The sequence below is a fragment of the Amblyraja radiata genome, chromosome 11 (genome assembly GCF_010909765.2).
Source record: "Amblyraja radiata isolate CabotCenter1 chromosome 11, sAmbRad1.1.pri, whole genome shotgun sequence".
Lineage (NCBI taxonomy): Eukaryota > Metazoa > Chordata > Chondrichthyes > Rajiformes > Rajidae > Amblyraja > Amblyraja radiata.
In genome coordinates, this window is record NC_045966.1 from 31,543,721 (window position 1) to 31,566,767 (window position 23,047).

At 41.9% G+C, this 23,047-nt stretch overlaps 1 protein-coding gene and 1 long non-coding RNA gene across 3 annotated transcripts in view; one reads left to right on the forward strand and one right to left on the reverse strand.

Moving 5' to 3' along the window:
• nsg2 (neuronal vesicle trafficking associated 2) overlaps positions 1-3,959 on the reverse strand; it is an 82,230-nt gene extending 78,271 nt beyond the window's left edge. The window contains exons 1-3 of one of the 2 annotated variants that reach the window (XM_033029628.1): positions 3,833-3,959; positions 2,623-2,789; positions 2,065-2,184 (exon numbers count right to left, since the gene is read on the reverse strand). In XM_033029628.1, the coding sequence (XP_032885519.1) occupies positions 2,065-2,184; positions 2,623-2,751 (249 nt within the window). In that variant the 5' untranslated portion in view covers positions 2,752-2,789; positions 3,833-3,959. Of the gene's footprint in view, positions 1-2,064; positions 2,185-2,622; positions 2,790-3,814 lie in introns of both variants that reach the window. The other variant, XM_033029627.1, reaches the window with a different exon arrangement.
• A 2,039-nt stretch (positions 3,960-5,998) lies between these two features.
• LOC116978763 lies at positions 5,999-16,554 on the forward strand. The gene is made up of 3 exons (XR_004413541.1): positions 5,999-6,009; positions 9,604-9,606; positions 16,481-16,554. It is a non-coding gene; the product is annotated as an uncharacterized LOC116978763 (long non-coding RNA).
• The last annotated feature ends 6,493 nt before the right edge of the window (positions 16,555-23,047 follow it).

Here is a 23,047-nt window from a genome sequence, read left to right on the forward strand (position 1 = left end):
CTTTCTACCAATTGCAAATTACTTTTTGTTTATAAGGTTTTTGTTCAGGTTGGATGGGAAAAAATTGCTCAAAATTGATTTGGTTTTGACTTTTATTGTTCACTGTGTCTCAGTGGATGGCAAGAGGCGAACAATAATGAAATGGATAATTCAAATGTGGTCACTAGCACCAAAGATTAAGTGTTTTTTCTCAGACAGCATGAAAGGGGCCTCAGACATTGCCTCCTCTCTTTCTGGTCTCCTCCTCCTGCTTGGTGGCAGCTGGGAAAGTGATGATCAACGGCTGTGATGCATAAAATGAAAGATTGAATGTGTAGTCCCGTTTTGTTACATATTCCAGACCACAGCATATTAGACAGTGAATCAGTTTACTCAGTTATGTGGTTCCTGAAGGAGCCAAGAGCCAATCAGTTGGAATGTACCCCCATGGTTTGACACAGTGGTGAAGATTGGAGGGAATATTAAACTTTCTAAATAACTAGATTGTGGTTGTTATCCAGTGTCAAGCAGTGACAATAATGATTCACTGGAAAAAAATCAAAGCTGCACCTGTAGGGAGTAGAATCTCTTGCAGTTGCAGAATATCACACCTTTCAAATGTAGTGCCCTGATAGTGATACAAGATAGTGATACAATGACACCCTGCACCTTGTGAAGCCTGTGATCTAATTAAATCCATGAGCTGCTGGTACCTGTATTTTAGTCAAAGGTGATGAATTCCATTCCCCAGAAATAAAATGGTCTCCCAATGCAGGAGTGTGCTGCTAACCAACCAGACCCTGGCTGGCAAAAAAATCAAATTAGATGGTTTTGCTGTGCTGTATAACCACTGACAATACAATCTTGTCTTTGCAATGCAATGCAGCATCCTACTGAAGTGGATCATCCCTGGAATATCACCTTGCTAACTTGCATGTACAACTACTTCAAATGGTCTATTGATGAATAGTCCCTGCTGAACCTCTTCTCCTTCTTCTTCTACAATGCCTCCTCTGCTATCCACTCCTCCTGCACACCAAGAGGAAATGTCACTAGAGTCTGCAAGGCCCTGCCAGGACGCATTTCTTAGTTTTGCATCACCATTCCCCATAAAGTGCAGAAACTGCAATTGAGATAACCACCAGGAAGCAATATTTCTCTCCATCCAATCTCAACTTCAAAACAAACAGCAAAAAGCCTGCAAATAATTGAAGGTCTATTTAAAATCAAAAACAAAAGCTGCTAATGCTGGAAATTTAAACTAAAAACTGAAAAACTGAAATGCTCAACAAGTCAGGCAGCATCTGTGAAAAGAGAAACAAAGTCAACGTTTCGGGGTGATGACCTTTCACCAATTATCTGATTGGTTAGAGTATTTGTTGTAGGCCAAGCTACTTGGCCAAGAATTTATTTGTGGATCTAGCATCAACAAATTGGCCCTTTGTTGTAAACAGTACGCAAACCAGATATTTTCCAGCCTTTGAAAAGAACAATAGATACCAAGTCCCATTATCCATTAGTCTGCATGTATAACTAGATTTTAAAAGATGCACTGTTGCCCATCTGATTTGTGCTTGATTAGAATTAATATTACATTATAATTCTTAATCTAAGAAAAAACTGAACCGTCTCCCAAGTTCATTCTCTATTTCACAGACACCATTGTGTGTGAAATATTCAATTCATTTGAACTCACTGATTATATCAAGATATGTGCAACCATCTCAGTCCATTTAAAATATAAATGGTTCTCTCTGACAGTTAATATGTTCAATTTATTCTCTGTAAATCAAATGCGCTTTGATTCATAACAATACGATGGACATTTCTTACAATTTGAAAATCAAGTTAACGTGAAAAGGTTTTTTTTATTAATAAAATATCTACCAAAATTTTTGATTCTGAGGGGGGGGGGGGGAGGAGGGAGGTTCCCGATTTATTGCACGGTTAATATCTTCCTTTGCGATTCTTAATGGCAAGATTTATCCATTCGCTGTGCACATAATCGTCTACTGGGCCGTCGATAATGAATGCATTGAAATATGTTCCCCTTACAATAAAATGAGCAAGTGTTCAAACCTTTACCTTGAGCCTTTCTGACACTCCGTCGTTGAAGCTGATGGTGAATTCAGCTATTTTGGGTACCCTCAGTTTCCCTTTGTTCTTTTGATCGGATTGGAATTCGGTTCTCGTTTTCACCACAACCTATGATAAAGGAAAATCAGGGCGTGCCGGTTCTTTAAGCTGTGAAGCTATTCGCAACAATTACTGAAAATGTATAAATAAACATAATGGCATAGGAGAAATGAACGGCAATTGTGAGGAATTCTATAATCTACATATTCCTGCCCCACCCTATTCCCCTCTACAGACGTTCTTTCCACTGTTTATTCATTGAGGTCAACAACTAATAACCTAATGGGCTGATTCGGTCAATTTCTATTCGCCTTTACTTAACTTTTGATTGACTGGTAGTAACCCTGGAACTCGATCACAGCTATCATCGTCAAAATGGACTCTCGGGAAATATATTGTCCTTTCCACTTAAAGTGAACTTGTTGACATTCTTTAGAATGATTGAATAAATAATGTTTCTGGCTCAAAAGCTGTGGGGGTGCATTCCGCTCTGAAGACGCTCAGTACCTTGTCTGGGGCCGGGAACTGCAGATGATTCACATCCAAGGGTGTGATCAAAGGGACGGTGTGAAAATTATCATCGCTACAGGACTGCTTGGCATTCTTTTCGTTCAAGTTACTCCCCAGCTTCACCATTGTTCACGAGGGCGGCTGCTTCACCTGCTTTCCAAACCCTGGAAAAATAAGAGAAAGAGGGGATGGGGGAAGACAATGTTTTGACACGGGGCAAGAAGAACAGTTGGCTCCTTCAGAAAAGAAAAGCTTTCCACAGCATCTGCCCTTTAATGCACGCCGTGAATTTAGTACAATGCCATCCTCTTTTTCAGATAGGAATGGGCAAGAACGAGGTTAGAATACTAATTGACTTATTTCGTGCTCACAGTCTAATAAATCCCAAAGCGATTAATAAAGCGCCATATGTTAAAAAAAAACCAATATAATTTAATCATCGCAGTAATCGCACAACACATACACCCTCGACTCAAAGCTGACAGATGTCAGCGTCCAAAAAATCTTTCTTAATGCCAGAATTACGTGCAACATTACATCCATGTAGACCGACCACAATTGTGTGCGTGTACGTGACTATAGATAGAATCATAATAACGGAAAAAAGCCCACACTACTGAATTCATTCCCCTCCCTGTATGACATGTATAAAGTATAACGGAAATCAGCATTCGCGTTTTCATTTCGGGGAATTGCATTCCGAACGATGACTGCATTGTTATCGATACGTCGCCTGGAAGATTATGCGTAAAGACTCCTTAGCACTTGGAGAATTACGAAGAATTGCATTTCAAACATGAAAGGTGAAGCACGAACACTTGCCCATCGCCCAAAGTATTTGTTTTAATCACACTAGGTAGATGACCATATCCCACTGCTATTGCCCGAGCCCTTCCAGCACAACACATGCACTGATCTGCCGGCCACGGTGTATCACTTATACTTGCCTAATTTTCAACGACGATAATTCACAAAGGAATTTTTAATTCTTCCACAATAGGCTAGCACGCCTTTACATTCATTGTGGACCAACGCGAATGAACATCATTCAAACAACTCGCACATCGTAAATGCCAGTCGCATGTTGCCTTTTTGGAGTTAAATGACGTCGGTTGAAATCCGAACAGTCCGAATTACGTTAGATAACATATGTGGCAGTGTTACTGTTATAATCTTGATGCATACTTACAGTGTAGGTGATTTTTACCTTTACAATGGAAGCACCTAATGTCGCAAGATGGCGTTTGGTAAGTGGAAGCTTTTGCGTAGATTCTGACCAGAGAGCGCTCCTGCCGCAGACTGAACAGGTTTGGTGCTGAAAGTGAAAGCTCCGTGCGCTGCGGGACACTGACGTCCAACCCAGAACCCTCGATGTTCCTTGTTGCATTGTGCAAACAACGCCACCTACTGCATTTACCCTGCAAAATTGTGGTGCCGGATACATCCAAGTGATTGCTGTCTTTTCCAACAGAATTCTAACTGAATTTCTGAAACTGCAGTTCAGGGGGAGTTTTCACTTATTTAAAATTCAAAGTGAAACTTGCCCAAAGTGGCAGGCAGCGACTTGTTGAATTATTGTCACCATTTTCCATAAAATAGAAGCTAACGGGGAGACAATAGTGCGCAAATTAAGTGTTAACTAATTTTATTTCTTCAAAAGCAATCTGTATATCGCCACACACTCCTGGTTGAAGACTGATAGTTCACCAGAACTAGATAGCTCTTTCATCAAGAGTGAAACAGCCAACTGTGGCTTACAGTACTGTAGGTTTGAGGAGAATTCAAGAGATCTGGAGCCCCAGTCTATAAATATATTTTATAAATATAAATATATTTTACTTTTTGGCTATACAACTTCAACTGCATTCTCCCACCATATATCTACAGAGCACAAGCCATGAGTGTTAGAGAGCTTTCTCAACTAACCAGGAGTGTAAGACACTCAGGGGGCTTGACAGATTCAGCCCACTGATAAGCAGGTTTACTCTTCCACTCAAATCCTCTTGAAGTAGAGACCAACACATTTGCTTAAATAAGAATACATTTGCTTGGCTAGATACTAGCTTTCAGATGTTAGCTTTCAGTGATGTGTACAAGGATTCCCAGGATCCTTTGATCATCAATACTACCTAACCTCTTACCATGAAACAAAACTCCGCATTTCAGATCTTTCGAACTTGTAGAGAACATAACTTTTTCATATTGCATTTGATCTACAATGTTGTTGCCCCTTCATTCAGCTTTATCCTCTTGAAGCCTCTTTACACTCTCAACATTTTGCATCATCATCATCAGAGGATAGATGTTTAGGCGACCCTGTTGGAGCAAGTGCGATCCACTTAGTGTTGTGTAAAATTTGGAAATGTTACGGTTAATCCTTGCAGCTAAATCATTGTTACTGATTGTGAGTAATTGGAATCTAAGCACTGTTCTCTGTGATGCTAACTAATGCATGGGAACCATCATCTACAGATTCCTTTCAGGCTGCACACCATTCTGACTTAGAAATATATTGCAGTTTCTTCATCAGTGCTGGCTATAAATACTAGAATTCTCTACTCAACAGCATTTTAGGCATTGATTTGCCAGAAGGATAACAGCAATTTTACAAGGTGGTTCACCAACATGGGCATGTCAGGGACACCAAAAAAAGATTATTATTTTTTGTCTGCAACTAAAGGAAGCAAATCATTCAGGTATACGTCTGTTATCTGAGATCCTGATACAACACCATTCTTTGATGGTTGATTATGCATGGTGCATTTGGACCATTGCGACAAATCAAATCTCACAACCAGCAAAGGTTACTGCCAACAACATGAGTATCACACATACACACATGCAGCAAACAACGAAGGTCATGCTGTCACATGCAATGGAATAAAGCAGACAAATGGTATACTGAAACAATTCTTGCACTCCCGATCACTTTGGCAAAACTCTGCATAGCAGATGTCAAGATTTATGAGGAACCTCTATGGCAGCTGAACTACAAATCTGTGTAGCGGAGCACAATTTAGCAAATAAGAGGGTGAATTTATAAAAGTAAAGTATTTACAATATGTATCTAACAGGAACAACAACCAAGGCATTCATATATTATCAGAAATATATTTAAGTCCAAGAAAATTCATACTTTTACAAAGCTTTGTCATCAAATACTTCAAATCTAACTATGTTTTACAAAGCTGCTACTTTGTGCAAATAACATACTTGCTCATTGGTGTAAGTGATAAAATAGAAGGGATTTAATTAACAATGCAGTATAATTTCCTAAAACTACGTAACCCTGGATTCTCCGAGTAATTATTTTATTTCTATCAGTAGATGCAATTTAATTTTAGAGCAAAGATTTTTTTTAAATAATTAGTTTCTTCAAGAAAGGTTTTGGTAGTAAATGGGACAGAGCACCAGAATCTATATTTATTGTTCTTCAAATAAATCAGCAATCAAGTCAGTGTCATAGATAGATTTTTGGTCTATGGGGAATCAAGGGCTTTGAAATCAAGCAAGAACATTGACCCAAGGTCAAAGATCAGATGAACCATGATCTAATAGCAGAGAAGGCTATCCCTGTGCTATTTATTATCTTATAATTGGGAACAGCAGATCAGTTTAAAAGGAAAGTTATTTTCAAATTATGTTCTTCATAAAATAATTAAGAATACCCTGTTCTTTCAGATCAGGAATTGAAAAAGGCACATTATGACTAAATTTAAGCATTTTCAAACATTTATGTGAACTTTATGCATATTATATCCAATGAAAGATTTTTTTTTAAATTCAATTAATTTAATTCAAAGACAAGAAAGCTTATTTGAACACTAAAATCAAGCACCAGATTTCTATAAAACAAATGTGCAGAGAGGAGTAAAAAAAGTAATTTTAGTTTTAATTGGGAAATTGTATTTTGGCCTCAGCTGGTTAAAAGCAACCGATAACAGATGGTATCAGCTGCTATGTAGGCCACAGTATGACTAAGTCATGTGATGGGACTTTTGTGACAAACTCTTAAAGGGAAAGGCATTTGGAGAATAAACTCCAAAGAATTGATTAGCTGGGTTATTTTCTAAACACTCATCAATAGAGGCAGCATCCATGGACAGAGAAACAATTAATATTCAAGGTGAATATCCATTCATGCTTACAAAATGTTGCAGGTATAATGACTTAGAATTCCTCAGAACACGATAAACACTCGCTCTTCCCACATCCTCCTCTCTCCTCTCTCCTCTCTCCTCTCTCCTCCCCACTCCCCACTCCTCACTCCTCACTGCTCACTAAACCTATCTGCCAATCAAGCTTCACAGACTCACCACTCTCTGTGAGAAAAAGTGTTTCCTCATCTCTATTCTAAATGGCTTACTCCTTATTCTTAAACTGTGGCCCCTGGTTCTGGACTCCCCCAACATCGGGAACATGTTTCCTGCCTCTAGCGTGTCCAAACCCTTAACAATCTTATATGTTTCAATGAGATAACCTCTCATCCTTCTCAACTTCAGAGTGTACAAGCCCAGCTGCTCCATTCTCTCAGCATATGACAGTCCCGCCATCCCGGGAATTAACCTTGTAAACCTATGCTGCACTCCCTCAATAGCAAGAATGCCCTTCCTCAAATTAGGGGACCAAAACTGCACACAATACTCCATGTGTGGTCTCACTAGGGCTCTGTACTACTGCAGAAGGACCTCTTTGCTCCTATATTTGATTCCTCTTGTTATAAAGGCCAACACGCCATTCACTTTCTTCACTGCCTGCTGTACCTGCATGCTTACTTTCATAGACTGATGAACAAGGACCACCAGATCCCGTTGTACTTCCGCTTTTCCCAACGACGCCATTTAGATAGTAATCTGCCTTCCTGTTTTTGCTACCAAAGTGGATAATCTCACCTTTATCCACATTAAACTTCATCCGCCATGCATCTGCCCACTCCCCCACCCTGTCCAAGTCACCCTGCATTCTCATAGCATCCTCCTCACAGTTCACACTTCCACCCAGCTTTGTGTCATCTGCAAATTTGCTAATTTGCAAAATCATGCATTTACAGGGTTGCAAATGCATGATTAGGATTGGTTATAGGATGGGGTGTTGTAAAGTATTGTTAATTATGTTGCAGAGTGTTTGTGCTGTTATCTTGTGATTGGTCAAAGTATGGAGCCTTGTTCAAATTGTTTATACGACCTGGGGAAATGTTTCTTTACTTTGGTAAACTGTCTTCTAACTAGAACCTTCTGTAGAAACAATGTAATGGGGTACTTTGTGATTGGGTTAGGGAACTGTCAATAAATGTATTATATGATCTATATTTGTGATTGGCTTGTAGGGGCTGCCCCCCCCCCCCCCCCCCCCCATATAGTTTTGCGCCACTAGTCCGATACCCTATAAAAGAGGAGGGAGACACCACATGGATCGGAGTCGATCTTCTGGGAGTACACTTGGGACTGTGAGACTGTCTGGAGGTGTCTATTTGCACGAGGCTGAAGGGCTTGGACAAGTAGAGACAAGGATCAGATCCGTGGTGTTGGTTAGGTATCGTATAGAAAGTTTGTTTGTGTTAGTGAGAATAAAGAATTAGATGATCCAGTGCTTGACTCAGTGTTTTACTGAACTAGACTAAGGGGGTAAGCTGTAGAGAGCATAATTACATTGGGGGCTCGTCCGGGATCTCAATGGAGCCCCAGACAGAAGTTTGCAATCAGGGAGTTGAGTCGTCCAGATTGCGAGGGGAGAAATCGGCGCCATGGTGTGGTTTTCGCATCGGTTTTCCCCACTTCGCTGATTGGAACGAATCGACCATTCACACGCATGTGTTGGGGTTCCCAACTAGATCTAAGAACAGTAGTCTAGCAAGCACTGAGGGTAGGGAGAGAGAGAGAGAGAGAGTCCTTGCCCGAAGGGTGTGGTGGGAGTTAGGCTCACAAGGCTTTTCTCTAGAGGGCTCAAGACCCCGCACCTAGTTAGTCAACAGCTGTTGCAGTCGGGTACCTTTGAGTTGGTCTGACACCAAAGAGAGATTTCAGGAGTTGCAGGCCCCGCTCAGACTGGGATATCCTAATTAGCTGGGGTATCTTATGAGACAGGGCTGAGTAGGGAACAGTATAAAGAGAGGAAGTACTGTATCGTGGCTGAGGGTGCGGTTGGAAAGACACTTTAAGATCGGCATCGAACGCCAGCGTGAAGCAGACACGCGCTGAAGCCAAGTAACTAGCAGGTTGAAAGGAAGGAACCTAGGGGGTTGAAGGCCCCGCCTGTGTGAGTAGTACCTAGAACTTTGGATGTTGAGGACTCCGTAACGGTGCTGGGAACCCAGTGTTGGAGTATAATTGGCTGAAGGAAATACTCGGGGACAACATTGAGGATTGATTGAAATTAAAGACGCGTCTATTATAATTACTTGAATTCATGGGAAGGGAGCAAAAATAGTGGGGTACGGTAATTAAGAAAGTAAAGGTCTAAATTCTTTAATTCAAATTCTACCAAATTCAGGGCTTCATATTGAAGGACTGGCTATTGCATAGAGATCTTGTATTTCTATTCCAGGCTTTCATATTGAGGGCATTGGTTATTGTACATTAATAAAAGTGTATATATTAGATTGTTGGTTAACTTGTGTGTAAATATTGTCAAAAATGTGTTGATTTACAGTTTGAAGTGTGTTTAGAATTTTGCCTTTGCTTTATTGTATTTACTGTGTCTTGCCTTTGATTTAAAGTTTTGAGTGTTAGATACACTGTTGCAATCGTGGTTCAAATCGTGACTATATTGATATAGTGTGATTAAGACTACTGTTATAATTAGAGTCCGAATCGTGGCTGTTTAACCAAGGGTTCGTATCCTTTTAGTACCTGTTAGTGGAAAAAGTAACTGAGGTAGAGGAAGAGTGCCTGGTAGAAAAGAGAATCTTGATGGGAAGTGTACCACTAAAGCGGCCTTTTCACGGGGCGAGTTGACGCAAGATGTCACCAGAGTGAAGAGGTCGTGGTCCAGCACGAGTCTCGCACGATATAACGGCAGTAGATAAAGAGTTCCCACGGTACTCGGCATTTCTGCTATTTGTGCGAGTGACTTGTCCGTTTCCCGAGCATTCCCGTTAAATCTTGAATGAACATCGTGAACTACACGTGACACAAATTATGTAACTTTTTTTTTCACACACTATATATATCCTCCCTTGGTTGAATTGGCTCATTTGGAGACATATTTTACTGTGTGTGTGGGAGACACAGATGGACTGAGCACAGTACCTCGGTCTTACTGTGTGTGGGAGAGGGGGAGAAAGAGACGTACACTCACAGAGGCAGAGTCTCTCAGCCTGTGTAAGAGGGAGGGAGAGAGAGAGAGAGGCACACACAAGGTGGATGTGAAATCTCACCTGCCTGTTTCAGTGACAGACACCCGCCGTCAGTAAATGAAGACACCCCCATCTGTCTCCCCCTCCTCTCCCTCGACTCCCCCACCTTTCTCTCCCAACTCCAGTCCCGTCCCGACCCCCTGGGAAACTGAATAGAGCAACAGTCAACTGCTGCCTGTGCGCTGATATGACAATAAAGGCTACTTTACTTTACTGAGTTAAAGAGTTCCCACGGTAGACTGTAAAACTGGGACCCTGGTTCTGGACTCCCCCAACCCTTCTTCAGACAGCTTAATCGGAATTGAGTCTGAAGATGTGTCTCGTCCCGAAACATCAGCTTTTTTTCTCCAGAGATGCTGCTTGACTCGCTGAGTTACTCCAGCTTTTTGTGTCTGTCTTCGGTTTAAACCAGCATGTACAGTTCACTCCTTACACGGGTCTCTGTACAGCATTGATTGGTAGCGTTCCGGACCCCTGGACCCGAGGACTCCGACCTGTATCTCTCAAAGAAGTACATGTGAAAAATTTCTCACGGACCATAAAAATGCGTAACCTTTCAGTAAAGTCCCTTTTAAAGTCCCTTTTAAAGATTATAGTTATTTTCTTGAATCTCATTAACATAACTCATGAATAAGTTGATGTCCATATGCGGATGCAAATCTTTATTTTTATTTATTTTTTAAATTCAATCCCACATAAGATAATTTTTACTCACCTTCTGTCCCCTCTGTCCAGCTTCCGGGTTCACCGTTCGCAGGAGTTCCCACGGTACCCGCAAGAGTTATTACGGATATCGCACTGGCCACTACGTTCATATAATGTTGCAATACTCAACCACAAGTGTACAAGTCACTCTTGGAGAAATTCAAACTTTCTTGAATTTTCTCCCGAGTGACCAAGTTACACGATGACCTGCCGTTAGCGCTACGGTGGTCCACGGTGGTCCACGAATGCCGCACTGTTATCGCACGAGGTTCCCACGATGTTAAACTCCGGTTAACTCTTGCGTCAAGTCGCCCCGTGAAAAGGCCGCTTAAGTTTATAAACTTAGAAGAGGTTAGAAAAGAGTATCTTGATGGGAAAGTACCCCGCAGCGAAAGAGTACTTTGAAGGGAAAGTCTCCTGTATCTAAGGCAGAGGTTCCGTTGGTTGAAAACAGCACGATTTGGGATTAAAAATATACTGTAATTTGTTTTTGGGATTGTATAGTTAACGAACGTGATATTAGACGAATGCTTGTGTTTTACATCGGAGTGTGTTATTGTATGATAGTAATAAGTGATATAATTTCTTGTCTAAGTACGATTTTGCTTGCGTGTTTGGAGCTCATTTGGCTGTGCCTAGATTAAAGTGTTTCGAGTGCAGGAAATTTACTGCTGAAGTGTGTTTGATTGTTTGCTGAAGCACCTTAACTTGTTTGTTGACCAAGGATTGTTACTTGAAAATTTTTACAGGGTTGGAAGCTTGTGTGAATTTGTGTGAGTGTAAAGGAATTTTTAGGTACCCGAGCTAGAAAGGAGATTTGATTATGTAATTGTGTTGTGAGAAGTGCGAGACTGCTGACGCGCTGCAGAACTTTTGGCCATTGTTTGGGAGCGAGTTTGATAAGTCTAGAAGATTGTGAGTGGAGTGTGAATCGTTGAGAGTTTGTGTCCATTGTTAGCAACAATGGGAAATCAGATCTAACGAGATACCATTGAGGACCCCGAAAGCCCGTTACAGTTCGTGTGTAGCGAGTTTCCACAAAAGGCGGAGAGATTAAAGAACTTTTCGGGAGCGCTGAATAGGAAATTAGGAGGTGATTTGTGGCCTGAAGGAGGGGTCGGAACATTGAAGGGAGTGAAGTGTATTGAACAGATTATTTGGCAATGCAGTAATAGTGATGTAGCAAAGGAGTTGATAGGATTATGGAGAAAGTATTATGAGGAGCAGAACGCTAGTAAGGGGTGTGGATGTACTAAAGAATTTAAGGAGTGGGAGAGAAAGAAATCTCCTGAAGGAAAACCATCACCAGTAGATCTAGAATTTAAGGACCCGGTGGTTGGCATTGGCTTTGAAGGAGGAGAAGACGATTATTTGGAAGATTGGGAAAGTGTTAGGATTAGGAGAAGTTCACAGCCTCCACCTTGTTCCTCTTGCGTTCCCCGTACTCCATCCACACATTGTACAGCTTGTGCACACAACAGCCATTTAGAGCCTGCAGCACCGTTAACACCACCTGTAGATTCCACAATAAAGCCTGCTTTACAAACAGCAGCAACACCAGTACAGGATTCTTTGACTCCAACCGCTCCATTATTGCCAGATAGTCCAGTAGCACACAGTACCAGGAGTAAAACAAAGAAGATAGCTCCCGATAGGGTGGAGAGAGAGAGGTTATTAGAGACATAGTACAACCCCCAGAATACTTTTGGATCTATCCATTTCTAAGAAAAGGTTAACATTTTTAAATAGCCTACGTGTTCAAATAACATTCACACAAGAATTCACAATATAACATGATTTTTAAATCTCATTGTCATGAATTTATAGGCCAAATGGAAGGAATTTAGTGTTTAATTACCGTAAATTAATGGCCATTTAAATCATCTTGCGAGTGGGATTTTGTGGAACGCGATCGATTGGAACATTGCATTTGCGGTGAATTTAAACCCCATATCGGCAGGAAAAATACTGCCGGTTCGTATGGGGCCTAAATCACCTTTTTGCAACGTGAAATTTTGATTAAAGGCATCCTAAGAAGCACGTTTATATGTAAAAATAAACGGCTTACCTTGCTTTGTCCCGTGCGTGAGATCCGTCCCGTTGTCGGCGTTGACGGCTTTAGAAGACGATTTTTATTTTACTCCTGCTATTAAATTATCCAGCGCTGTTTTAAAAAAACTTGATAAAACGCAAGTCGGATCGATTTTTCTTCAGCAACCTGACAAAGATCGACTTCAACAGGCATTTTAAACTCACCCCAATCTCAAAGGCGACAAAGTCGCGCACACGGCCAGTGGCAGAACTGCAGCGCCGCTGAAGGTAAGTTTTGTAACATACCTAATATGCCTGCCTTAGAGCCGATTTCCCCAAGACCAAATTGGAGAAGAAATAAAATACTAGTACCAGATCAGTGTTATACTTGTGGTGGGACAGGGCATTGCAGTAGGGCATGTCCGACTAGGGGGCGAATTGAAGGAAGGGGTCAGAGAAGAGACTCTCAGGATCAAAGGGACTCTTGGGATTCTAGAGACTACAGGAGCTCTCAAGATCCTAGAGATTCCAGGAAGTCTTTAAATTCTTGGGATCCGAGAGAACAGAGAGTAAGCTGGCCAGGAGATCAGGGACTAAGAAGACCAACATCTTTTTCACAGATCAACCTATTTTTGCAGTCCTGATTAGCCAGCCAATCCAGAATCAATGGACAAGATAACCTGACCCCCTACCCCTGAACCCATCAAAATAATTTATCGAGATGAAGAAATTAGGTATGCCATTACAATAAACACTGAAGTCCAGAATCAAGAAATAATTATAAACAGCCCTATACTTACCCTGATAAATATTTTAAAGAAAATATTAACCTCAGGGGCTTGCTTCAATAGTAACCAACTAGGTCACTGGAGCAGGGAATGCCCTTTACGAAGACAGAGAAGGAGAGAATGGAGCAAGAGCCATGGGGAAGCTACAGAGAAACTAAGAAGGGAAACAAAGTAACTGTTGTTGATGTGAGGGAACAAAGTGGAAACAAGAATGTTGGCGCTAGTTGAAGGAAAGGAGGGCGCTGCAGAATACGCTGAGGTACCGGTGAAATTATGGAGATGAACTGCAGGGGTTGCTCCACATATCACCAGAAAAGTAAACTATCCGTGCAAAAGATCTAGGAGCAATGGTGAAAAGGGCAATTACTGTGGCAGACCCGAATAAGTACGAAGAGCAAAATTAGTCTAACCAGTATGTTGTTAAGTTCTATCAGGCCCCAAGAACAGTTGTTATCCGGCTACGCAAGCATCTGGGGAGTGAGGTATTTGAGTATGTGGACCCGCAAGTATGGGCAGAAGACGCAGCTCAGGTACGATGTGTTCGCATTGATCCCATCCAAGTAGCTCTCCAGAAAGGGGTAACACTGTCTTTGATACAGCAGTATCCATTGAAACCACAGGCATAGACAAATTAATTTGGGGATTCTTGGAACAGGACATCTTATTAAAATGCCAGTCCATTTGCAACACACCAATCCATGCAGCTCCAAAACCAGGAAAGGAGGGCCAGTACAGATTGGCCCAGGATCTAAGAACGATTAACTCAGTTGTAGAACCGCTTCATGCGCTAGTGACAAACCCTGCTCATATCTTAGCTCTAATCCCAGCCGAAGCAAAAACCTTCTCAATAGTCGAACTGCATTCTTGTCCTTGCCTCTCCATAACGACAGCCAATATTTCTTTGCTTTCACATATAGGGGCCAGCTATACACCTGGACCAGATTGCCTCAGGGATTCATCAATTCGCCTACTTTATTCTCCAGATGTCTACAAGAACAATTGAGTATTTTAAATTTTAGAAGAAGATTTACCTCAGTGCAGTACGTCGATGATTTATTAGTGGCCAGCAGAGAAGAATCAAGCAACTGTGAAGATATTGTACAATTACTAAATCATTGAGCTAATTTGGGATATGTGGTCTCCCAGTCAAAAGTACGGATGGCCCAGGAGAAAGTAACATTTTTAGGAGTCATAATTTCGGTAACAGAAAGGAGTCTAGAAAAAAGCAGACTTAAACCAATTTGTGAATTCCCGATTCCTAAAGATGCAAACCAAATGAGGCAATGGCTCGGTATGGTCAATTACTGTAGACCTTGGATCCCTAACATAGCTTTAGCATTGGGAAGACCACTTTACGACAGACCCTTCAAACTTTATTGCACCATTCTCTCTGAGTGTTCGACGGCAGTCCTTACTCAAAAACATGGGGATAGGCATTGACCAGTGGCCTATTATTCATCTAAACTCAGCCCAATAGCAAGGGGACACCCACTATGCACCCAAATTCTGACCGCCATTTATAATAGTTTAGTCTGCTGAAAATTTGACCCTACATCAGGAGATAGTAGTTTATAGTTTGCATTCAGTGACAGCCTTGTTAGGGCAACTCCAGACTCAGCACCTAACAATGGCTTGTCAGAACAAATATGAAATTTACTTATTAAATAACCTAACGCTTCAGTTTAGGCATTGTACAACAATTAACCTGGCATATTTTCTTGTTTCACCCCCTGAAGAGCAGTCAGAGGTGGGACATGACTGTTTGTTTATAATCGAGGAGGAGGCATCTGTGAGGGAGGACTTGAGAGATGCACCTATAGAGGACCCTGCATGACATTGTACGTGGATGGGAGTGCAGTCATTGGACCCTGGGGTGAGAAATTGCATGGGTATGCCATTATTAATCAAGATTGGGAAAATGTAGAAGCAGCTGCCTTTGAGTCACCTTATTCAGCACAACAAGCCAAATGATTTGCTTTAATTAGGGCTTGCATTATGGGGGGAAATTTAAGGGTACATACAGATTCTAGATATGCGTTTGGAGAAGTGCATGATTTCGGACAATTATTGAGAAATAGAGGATTTCTTACCTCGGCGGGGACCCAGATATCAGACAAACAATTAGTGACAGATTTATTAACAGCCCTGATGCTACCCAGACAAATTTCAGTTATGAAATGTGGTGCACACACAAGAGGACAGACCACAACAGACGTTGAAAATCGTAGCAGCAAAAGAAATATCCCGGGAATGTAAGATGGTGGTACCAAAGATGATGAGGCAGACTAAAGGTTTAAGTAACAGGTCCCCCTCAGAGAAGCCAATGCCAACCATCCAAGACATTGTTCAGTTGTAAGAGGCTACTGAAAGGGATAAAGAACAATGGAGGCAACTTGGGTGTAGACTGGATTATATGACAGGACTATGGACCACTCCGGCAGGGCAAATTTGCATGACGGATTATTTGGCAGTCTGGGTTATAGAGTGCATACACTATGCAACTCATTGCAGTGCAAGAGCAGTAGGAGACACTCTTTTGGCTACTTGGTGGCATCCAAGGTTACGTACATTAGCTCAAAAAGTAAGTAGTAGTTGCCTGATTTGCCAAAAATATAATCCAGGGAAAGGAGTAGGTTACGGAGATGAAAAGACATGGTTGCCCATGGGTCCTTTTGAGGCATTACAAATGGATTATATCGAATTAGAAAGGTGCCAGGGTTATAGATATGCACTTGTCATAGTCGATACATTCAGCAGGTGGATCGAAGCTTATCCAACCCTTGATAATAAAGCGGCTACTGTTGTCAAGGTGTTAATGAGAGAAATTGCCCCTAGATTTGGTATCCCTATTCAACTTAGTTCAGACAATGTCCACATTTTATTGGGCACGTTAACAGAGAGTTTTGTGAACAGTTGAGCATCCAGCAGCAATTACACTGTGCTTATCGACCACAGGCTGCTGGACTTGAAGAAAGAGAAATCAGACCCTGAAAACTAAATTAGCTAAATTGAAGGCGGAGACTGGAATTGGTTGGATTAAATTACTTCCCATAGCTTTATTTCAAATGAGAGTCACATCTGCAGGGAAATCTAGACTGAGCTGAAATTGTTTATGGTAGACCCCAAAGAACCCCTTGGAATCAAAATGCGATGAAAATTATAAATTTCCATCATATGACTGCGGAGATGACCGACTACATACTAGCTTTGACTCGAGCTTTGACAGAATCACACTGTAGGGTAAGAGCAGCGTATGGTAAGTTGCCTTTGTTGACCGCTTCTACTAAGGTGGAGCCTGGAGACTATGACCTTGTAAAGAATTGGATAAAGAATTGGAGGTTCGCTGAGAACAACCTTACCAGGTTCTCCTAACGACTCCAACAGCAATGAAAGTAGAAGATAGAAATGCATGGGTGCATCTCCACCACTGCAAGAGTATCAGAGAGAGAGTAGGCTGCTAACTTATTTTATTCCAGATTCTCTTAGAAACATCATACTCTGTGAAGTCAAAAACATATGCACCTGACAGGATGGATGGAGGAGATTCACGTCCATGAAAACTCGGGAGGTGAAGATTCATCAGACAGGGATCATGAAGCTACGCCCATGAAAACTCGGGAAGCTTGGTGAAATTCTGAGAGGTTACATCAGCATCTTCCTGTTAGGGTATCTGCTGGAGTGAAGTTACTGTTGTGTTTTGATTATCATAAATGATAAGAGGGTTATCATAAATGATAAAAGAGGGGAATGATAATATTGGCAAATAAAATATGTCACAAAATGGAGAATCTCTGTATTTGCAAAGCCTGCTTGTCCTCATTCTGTGAAAGGTTGCACGGCTATGAGTCATGGCTCCAAGGTGTCTGGACTGGGAGGAAGTTCAGGATAAGGTATAGCGGCAGATTTTTATATCGTTCAAGAGATTACTCCCTCTAGCCGTGAAATGGACCACGTGGTTAAGGAGAATGTCTTTGTACGCATGTAAGCTCTCCATCGGAGACCTTCAGAGGTTCTTCACAGATAAATCTTCAAAACACAGTCCTTTGATTAATAAATTCTTTATTGTTGATGAAAAACAACAGCCAAACTTCTTCCGACTCGTACACTATAATTTTCATCGAACTCCAGCTTATCGCATTAAACGTTAGAAAACTCCTTGTGTCCGTTACACTTCGCATGGTCAAAGGGTAAACCTTCTCCATGCTGGTCCAAAACTAAACTAAAAACTAAGCTTCTGCGCAAGAAACTTAGTTCCAAACACGCCCTAAAATACATCATAAATCCCACCCACAATATAACGGGCAGTCTAAAATTTTATAGACACATATTTAATGGCACACAAAACAAGCCAAATGACCATTACATACCGGCCCCTAATTGTTCTGAGTATATAACGAGGCAATTATTAATAAACATCAAAAAAGTAGCCATGAAGGCTTAACATATATCAAAAGCAAAAAGTCAGGGAATTGAACCCCGTGGCTCCTCGTCGGGAATTGAATGCTGGCCTCCCGCGTGACAGGTGGGGATACTAATCACTATACTAATGAGAAAAAAATAGCATGCACTATAAATTCTTCATCGACTCTTCCATCTTCACTTTCCCCTTCTAGAAGCAAGCATAACTTGATTATTAATCTTATTAAAACACTGGTTCTAGTTTAAAGTCGTACCGTGCACACCAAACCCTTAAAATCAGGCATGATACCCAATATATAGTCCAAAACATAAGTCCAAAGATTTGATAGCATGAAACCGTCTTCCTCCGTGTCCGATCAATTCATGAATGTATTGTAACAATGTTGAAGTGGGAAAATTCTTTGAGAGAATAACAGGATTTTTAGCAATAAAGTTCACCGTTAGGTTTGATTTTATTTCCGGATCATTAGCAGAGATTTCAAATTCCAGCTCAAGCTTTGACCATTCTCTGTCTGGCTTACAGAGAGATTTTAGTTCATTGATCCATCTCTTATCGCTTAAGAAGCTGTTCGCTGTCAGTTCTCTGGAAACTTAATTCGCAGAATTTTCTTCTGTGTTAACATATTTCAGTTGTACATTAGTAACTCCCAATGCTCTTTCCATTGGCAGAATGTCTTTGTCCAAATCCAACTCTCTGGTTTCTTTGGCTCTATCATTTAGTGCAGATCATCTACTCCAGGGGGTACGTGAGATTTTAAAATATATTTTTGCGCTGGTTAGAGGGTACTTGGCTGAAATAATATTTCACAGGGGGTACATTACTGAAAAAAGGTTGAGAACCACTGATCTAGTGGAATGCTTTCACAATTGTCGCTGATCCACTTGGAGAGAGTGTATCCTCCCTTATTGCAAAGAGAAGTCAGATGTTCTACTGGTATAATTGCTTCCTGCACAATCATCCTTGTAGTAATTAATCTTCAAAGAGATTCTTACTTCATGAAATTTAGTATTCTCGCCAAACTTACGTTTCAAATTCTGGTGCCTATGCTCAGCCTTACGACGATTATTCGGCAGATTAACACTTTCATGTTTGAAAGGTAAGTCCAGACAATAGTGTCCCTCAATCGTTACTGAGTCGCTCATAATATCCATGAACTTCAACTCTTCATTCAACAACTCTTCAGATTCCTTGCTGGTACTTTCATTGAAGTCATGATGGTATTGCTTCATCACCGGCTTTTCTAATTTATCAGTAGATATTTGATTAACAGCAATGGTAGGATAGTTCTATTCAAGAAGGAACTGCAGATGCTGGAAAGTAGAAGGTAGACAAAAATGTTGGAGAAACTCAGCGGGTGAGGCAGCATCTATGGAGCGAAGGAAATAGGCAACGTTTCGGGCCGAAACCCTTCTTCAGACTAGGATCGTTCTTCTGATTTCTGATTTCATGGTTCCTTTTCAAGGAGCCATAGAGAACCCATCCAAGTCTGGTTTTTGTAGCATATGGTCCATCACTTTGGCTCCTTACAATCTGTATAGGTTCCAATGCCTTCAAAACATTCATTCCGATAAGTAGATCAACACTAGAATTTATTTCAGATATCTTGACATATAACCATATAACAATTACAGCACGGAAACAGGCCATCTCGGCCCTACAAGTCCGTGCCGAACAATTATTTTCCCTTAGTCCCACCTGCCCGCACTCATACCATAACCCTCCATTCCCTTCTCATCCATATGCCTATCCAATTTATTTTTAAATGATACCAACGAACCTGCCTCCACCACTTCCACTGGAAGCTCATTCCACACCGCTACCACTCTGAGTAAAGAAGTTCCCCCTCATGTTACCCCTAAACTTCTGTCCCTTAATTCTCAAGTCATGTTCTCTTGTTTGAATCTTCCCTATTATCAAAGGGAAAAGCTTGTCCACATCAACTCTGTCTATCCCTCTCATCATTTTAAAGACCTCTATCAAGTCCCCCCTTAACCTTCTGCACTCCAGAGAATAAAGACCTAACTTTTTCAACCTTTCTCTGTAACTTAGTTGTTGAAACCCAGGCAACATTCTAGTAAATCTCCTCTGTACTCTCTCTATTTTGTTGACATCCTTCCTATAATTGGGCGACCAAAATTGTACACCATACTCCAGATTTGGTCTCACCAATGCCTTGTACAATTTTAACATTACATCCCAGCTTCTATACTCAATGCTCTGATTTATAAAGGCTGGCATACCAAAAGCTTTCTTTACCACCCTATCTATATGAGATTCCACCTTCAAGGAACTATGCACGGTTATTCCCAGATCCCTCTGTTCAACTGCATTCTTCAATTCTCTACCATTTACCATGTACGTCCTATTTTGATTTGTCCTGCCAAGGTGTAGCACCTCACATTTATCAGCATTAAACTCCATTTGCCATCTTTCAGCCCATTCTTCCAAATGGCCTAAAACACTCTGTAGACTTTGGAAATCCTCTTCATTATCCACAACACCCCCTATCTTGGTATCATCTGCATACTTACTAATCCAATTTACCACACCTTCATCCAGATCATTGATGTACATGACAAACAACAAAGGACCCAACACAGATCCCTGAGGCACCCCACTAGTCACCTGCCTCCAACCCGACAAACAGCCATCCACCATTACCCTTCAGGTAAGGCCATTGTTTCAAGCCTTCATGCTTTGGTATATTTTGACGACCAACAGGCATGGTTCCATGTGTAAACACTTCAGATATTGCTACAAAATTATCTTCATCCAAACTGGATATCTCCATACTCGTAATGTAATAACTCCTGCTCTTTTCTTTAGTCATGATACGTAATCAAATCTTAGTCTTTTCTCCTCTGATGTTCAGCCTTCTCGTCAGTTTTTCTGTGCAAAAGATAGTCGAACTTCCATAATCCAGAAAAGTATATGTTTGCAACACTAAATTTGTCTTGCTGTTCCTTACCTGATAGAAAAATTGCTTCAACCCCGGCCCCAATATCAGCAGTTACTTGAGGCGAGGTGATAGCATCACTAGTTATTGGCTTCTTCTTCTGTTCTGCTTGCTCCGGTTCATCCTCTTCTATTTGCTCTGATAGCTCTCCATCTATTTGTTCCAATTCTTCCTCTTCCCAATGCTCTGATAGCACTTACGAAACCTTAAGCAAACCATACAAAATCACTCCCTAACTTCCACCAACATGTCTCCTGCTCCACCAGAGGACCAAACACCCTCGACCACTGCTACACCACCATCAAGAATGCCTATCGCTCTATCCCTCACCCTCACTTCGGTAAATCCGACCATACGGCAGTGCTGCTTCTTCCTGCCTAGACAGCAATTGAAGACCGCACCCCCAGAGGTGAAGACTGTACAGGCTGGTGGGGGTGGAGGGCAGAGGAACAACTCCAGGACTGTTTGGAGTCTGTAGACTGGGCAATGTTCAGGGACTCGGCAACGGACCTGAACGAATACCCCACAGTCGTTACAGACTTCATAAAGAAATGTGTGGAGGACTGCATTCCTACAACAACCTTCCGAATGTTTCCCAATCAGAAGCCTTGGATGAACTTTGAGATCCGCACTCTCCTGAAGACCTGACATCGGGCATTCATGTCTGATGATACAGTGGTCTACAAGAAGTCCAGATGCGATCTTGTTAAGGCCATCAAAAAGGCCAAAAGGGACCTGCTCCAAGCTGGAGGATGAGACAGATATTCGGTAGCTGTGGCGGAGCCTGAATGCAATCACCTCCAACGAGGCAAAATCAGGAGGTAGCTCGAATGTCGGCGTAGCATCACTCCCTGACGAGCCCAATGCGTTTTACGCACGCTTTGTTAGGGAGAACACTGATGTGCCCTCTCGAGCCCCCATTCGCTGTGACGGTATTTCAGTCAACGTCACAGAGGCCGGCATCAGAAAATCCTTCAGAGGGGTGAACCCTCGAAAAGTGCCTAGACCTAATGGTATACCCGGTCATGTTCTAAAAACCTGTGCGGACCAACTGGCTGGAGTTTTTACGGACATTTTCAACCTCTCACTTATGAGGTCTGAGGTTCACACCTGCTTTAAAAGGGCATCAATTATACCGGTGCCCAAGAAGAGCAAGGTGAGCCTCAAAGACTATCGACCACTAATGTCGGTGGTGATGAAGTGCTTTGAGAGGTTGATCATGGCGCAAATCAACTACCTCAACAAAAACCTGGACCCACTGCAGTTCCCTTACTGTCACAACAGATCAACGGTGGAATGCGATCTCGCTGGCTCTCCACTCCGCTCTGGACCACTTGGACAACAAAACTCATGTCAGGCTGTTATTCATTGATTACAGCTCTGCATTTAATACAATCATCCCCTCCAAGCTGGTTACCAAACTCGCAGAACTGGGTCTCTGCGCATCTTTCTGCAATTGGATCCTCGACTTCCTCATTCACAGACCACAGTCTGTTCGAATTGGTGGAAAGGTGTCAGCCTCGATAACAATCAACACGGGAGCACCTCAAGGCTGCGTACTCAGCCCCCTGCTGTACTCACTCTATACTCATGACTGTGTAGCTGGTCATAGTGCGAACTCCATCATCAAGTTCGCTGACGACACCGCTGTTGTGGGACGTATCACTGATGGGGATGAGTCAGAGTATAGAAGAGAGATTGACCGACTGACCAAATGGTGCCAGCACAATAACCTGGCCCTCAACACCAGCAAAACCAAGGAACTGATTGTGGACTTTGGAAGAGGTAGGATGGGGACCCACAGTCCAGGTTATATCAACGGGTCGATGATGGAAAGTGCAAGAGCTTCAAATTCCTGGGCGTGCACATCTCTGAAGATCTCTCCTGGTTCGAGAACACTGATGCAATTATAAAGAAAGCACATAAGCGCCTCTACTTCCTGAGAAGATTACGGATAGTCGGTATGTCAAGGAGGACTCTCTCCAACTTCTACAGGTGCACAGTAGAGAGCATGCTGACTGGTTGCATCGTGGCTTGGTTCGGCAACTTGAGCGCCCAGGAGCAGAAAAGTCTACAAAAAGTAGTAAACACTGCCCAGTCCATCATCGGCTCTGACCTCCCTACCATCGAGGGGATCTATCGCAGTCGTTGCATCAAAAAGGCTGGCA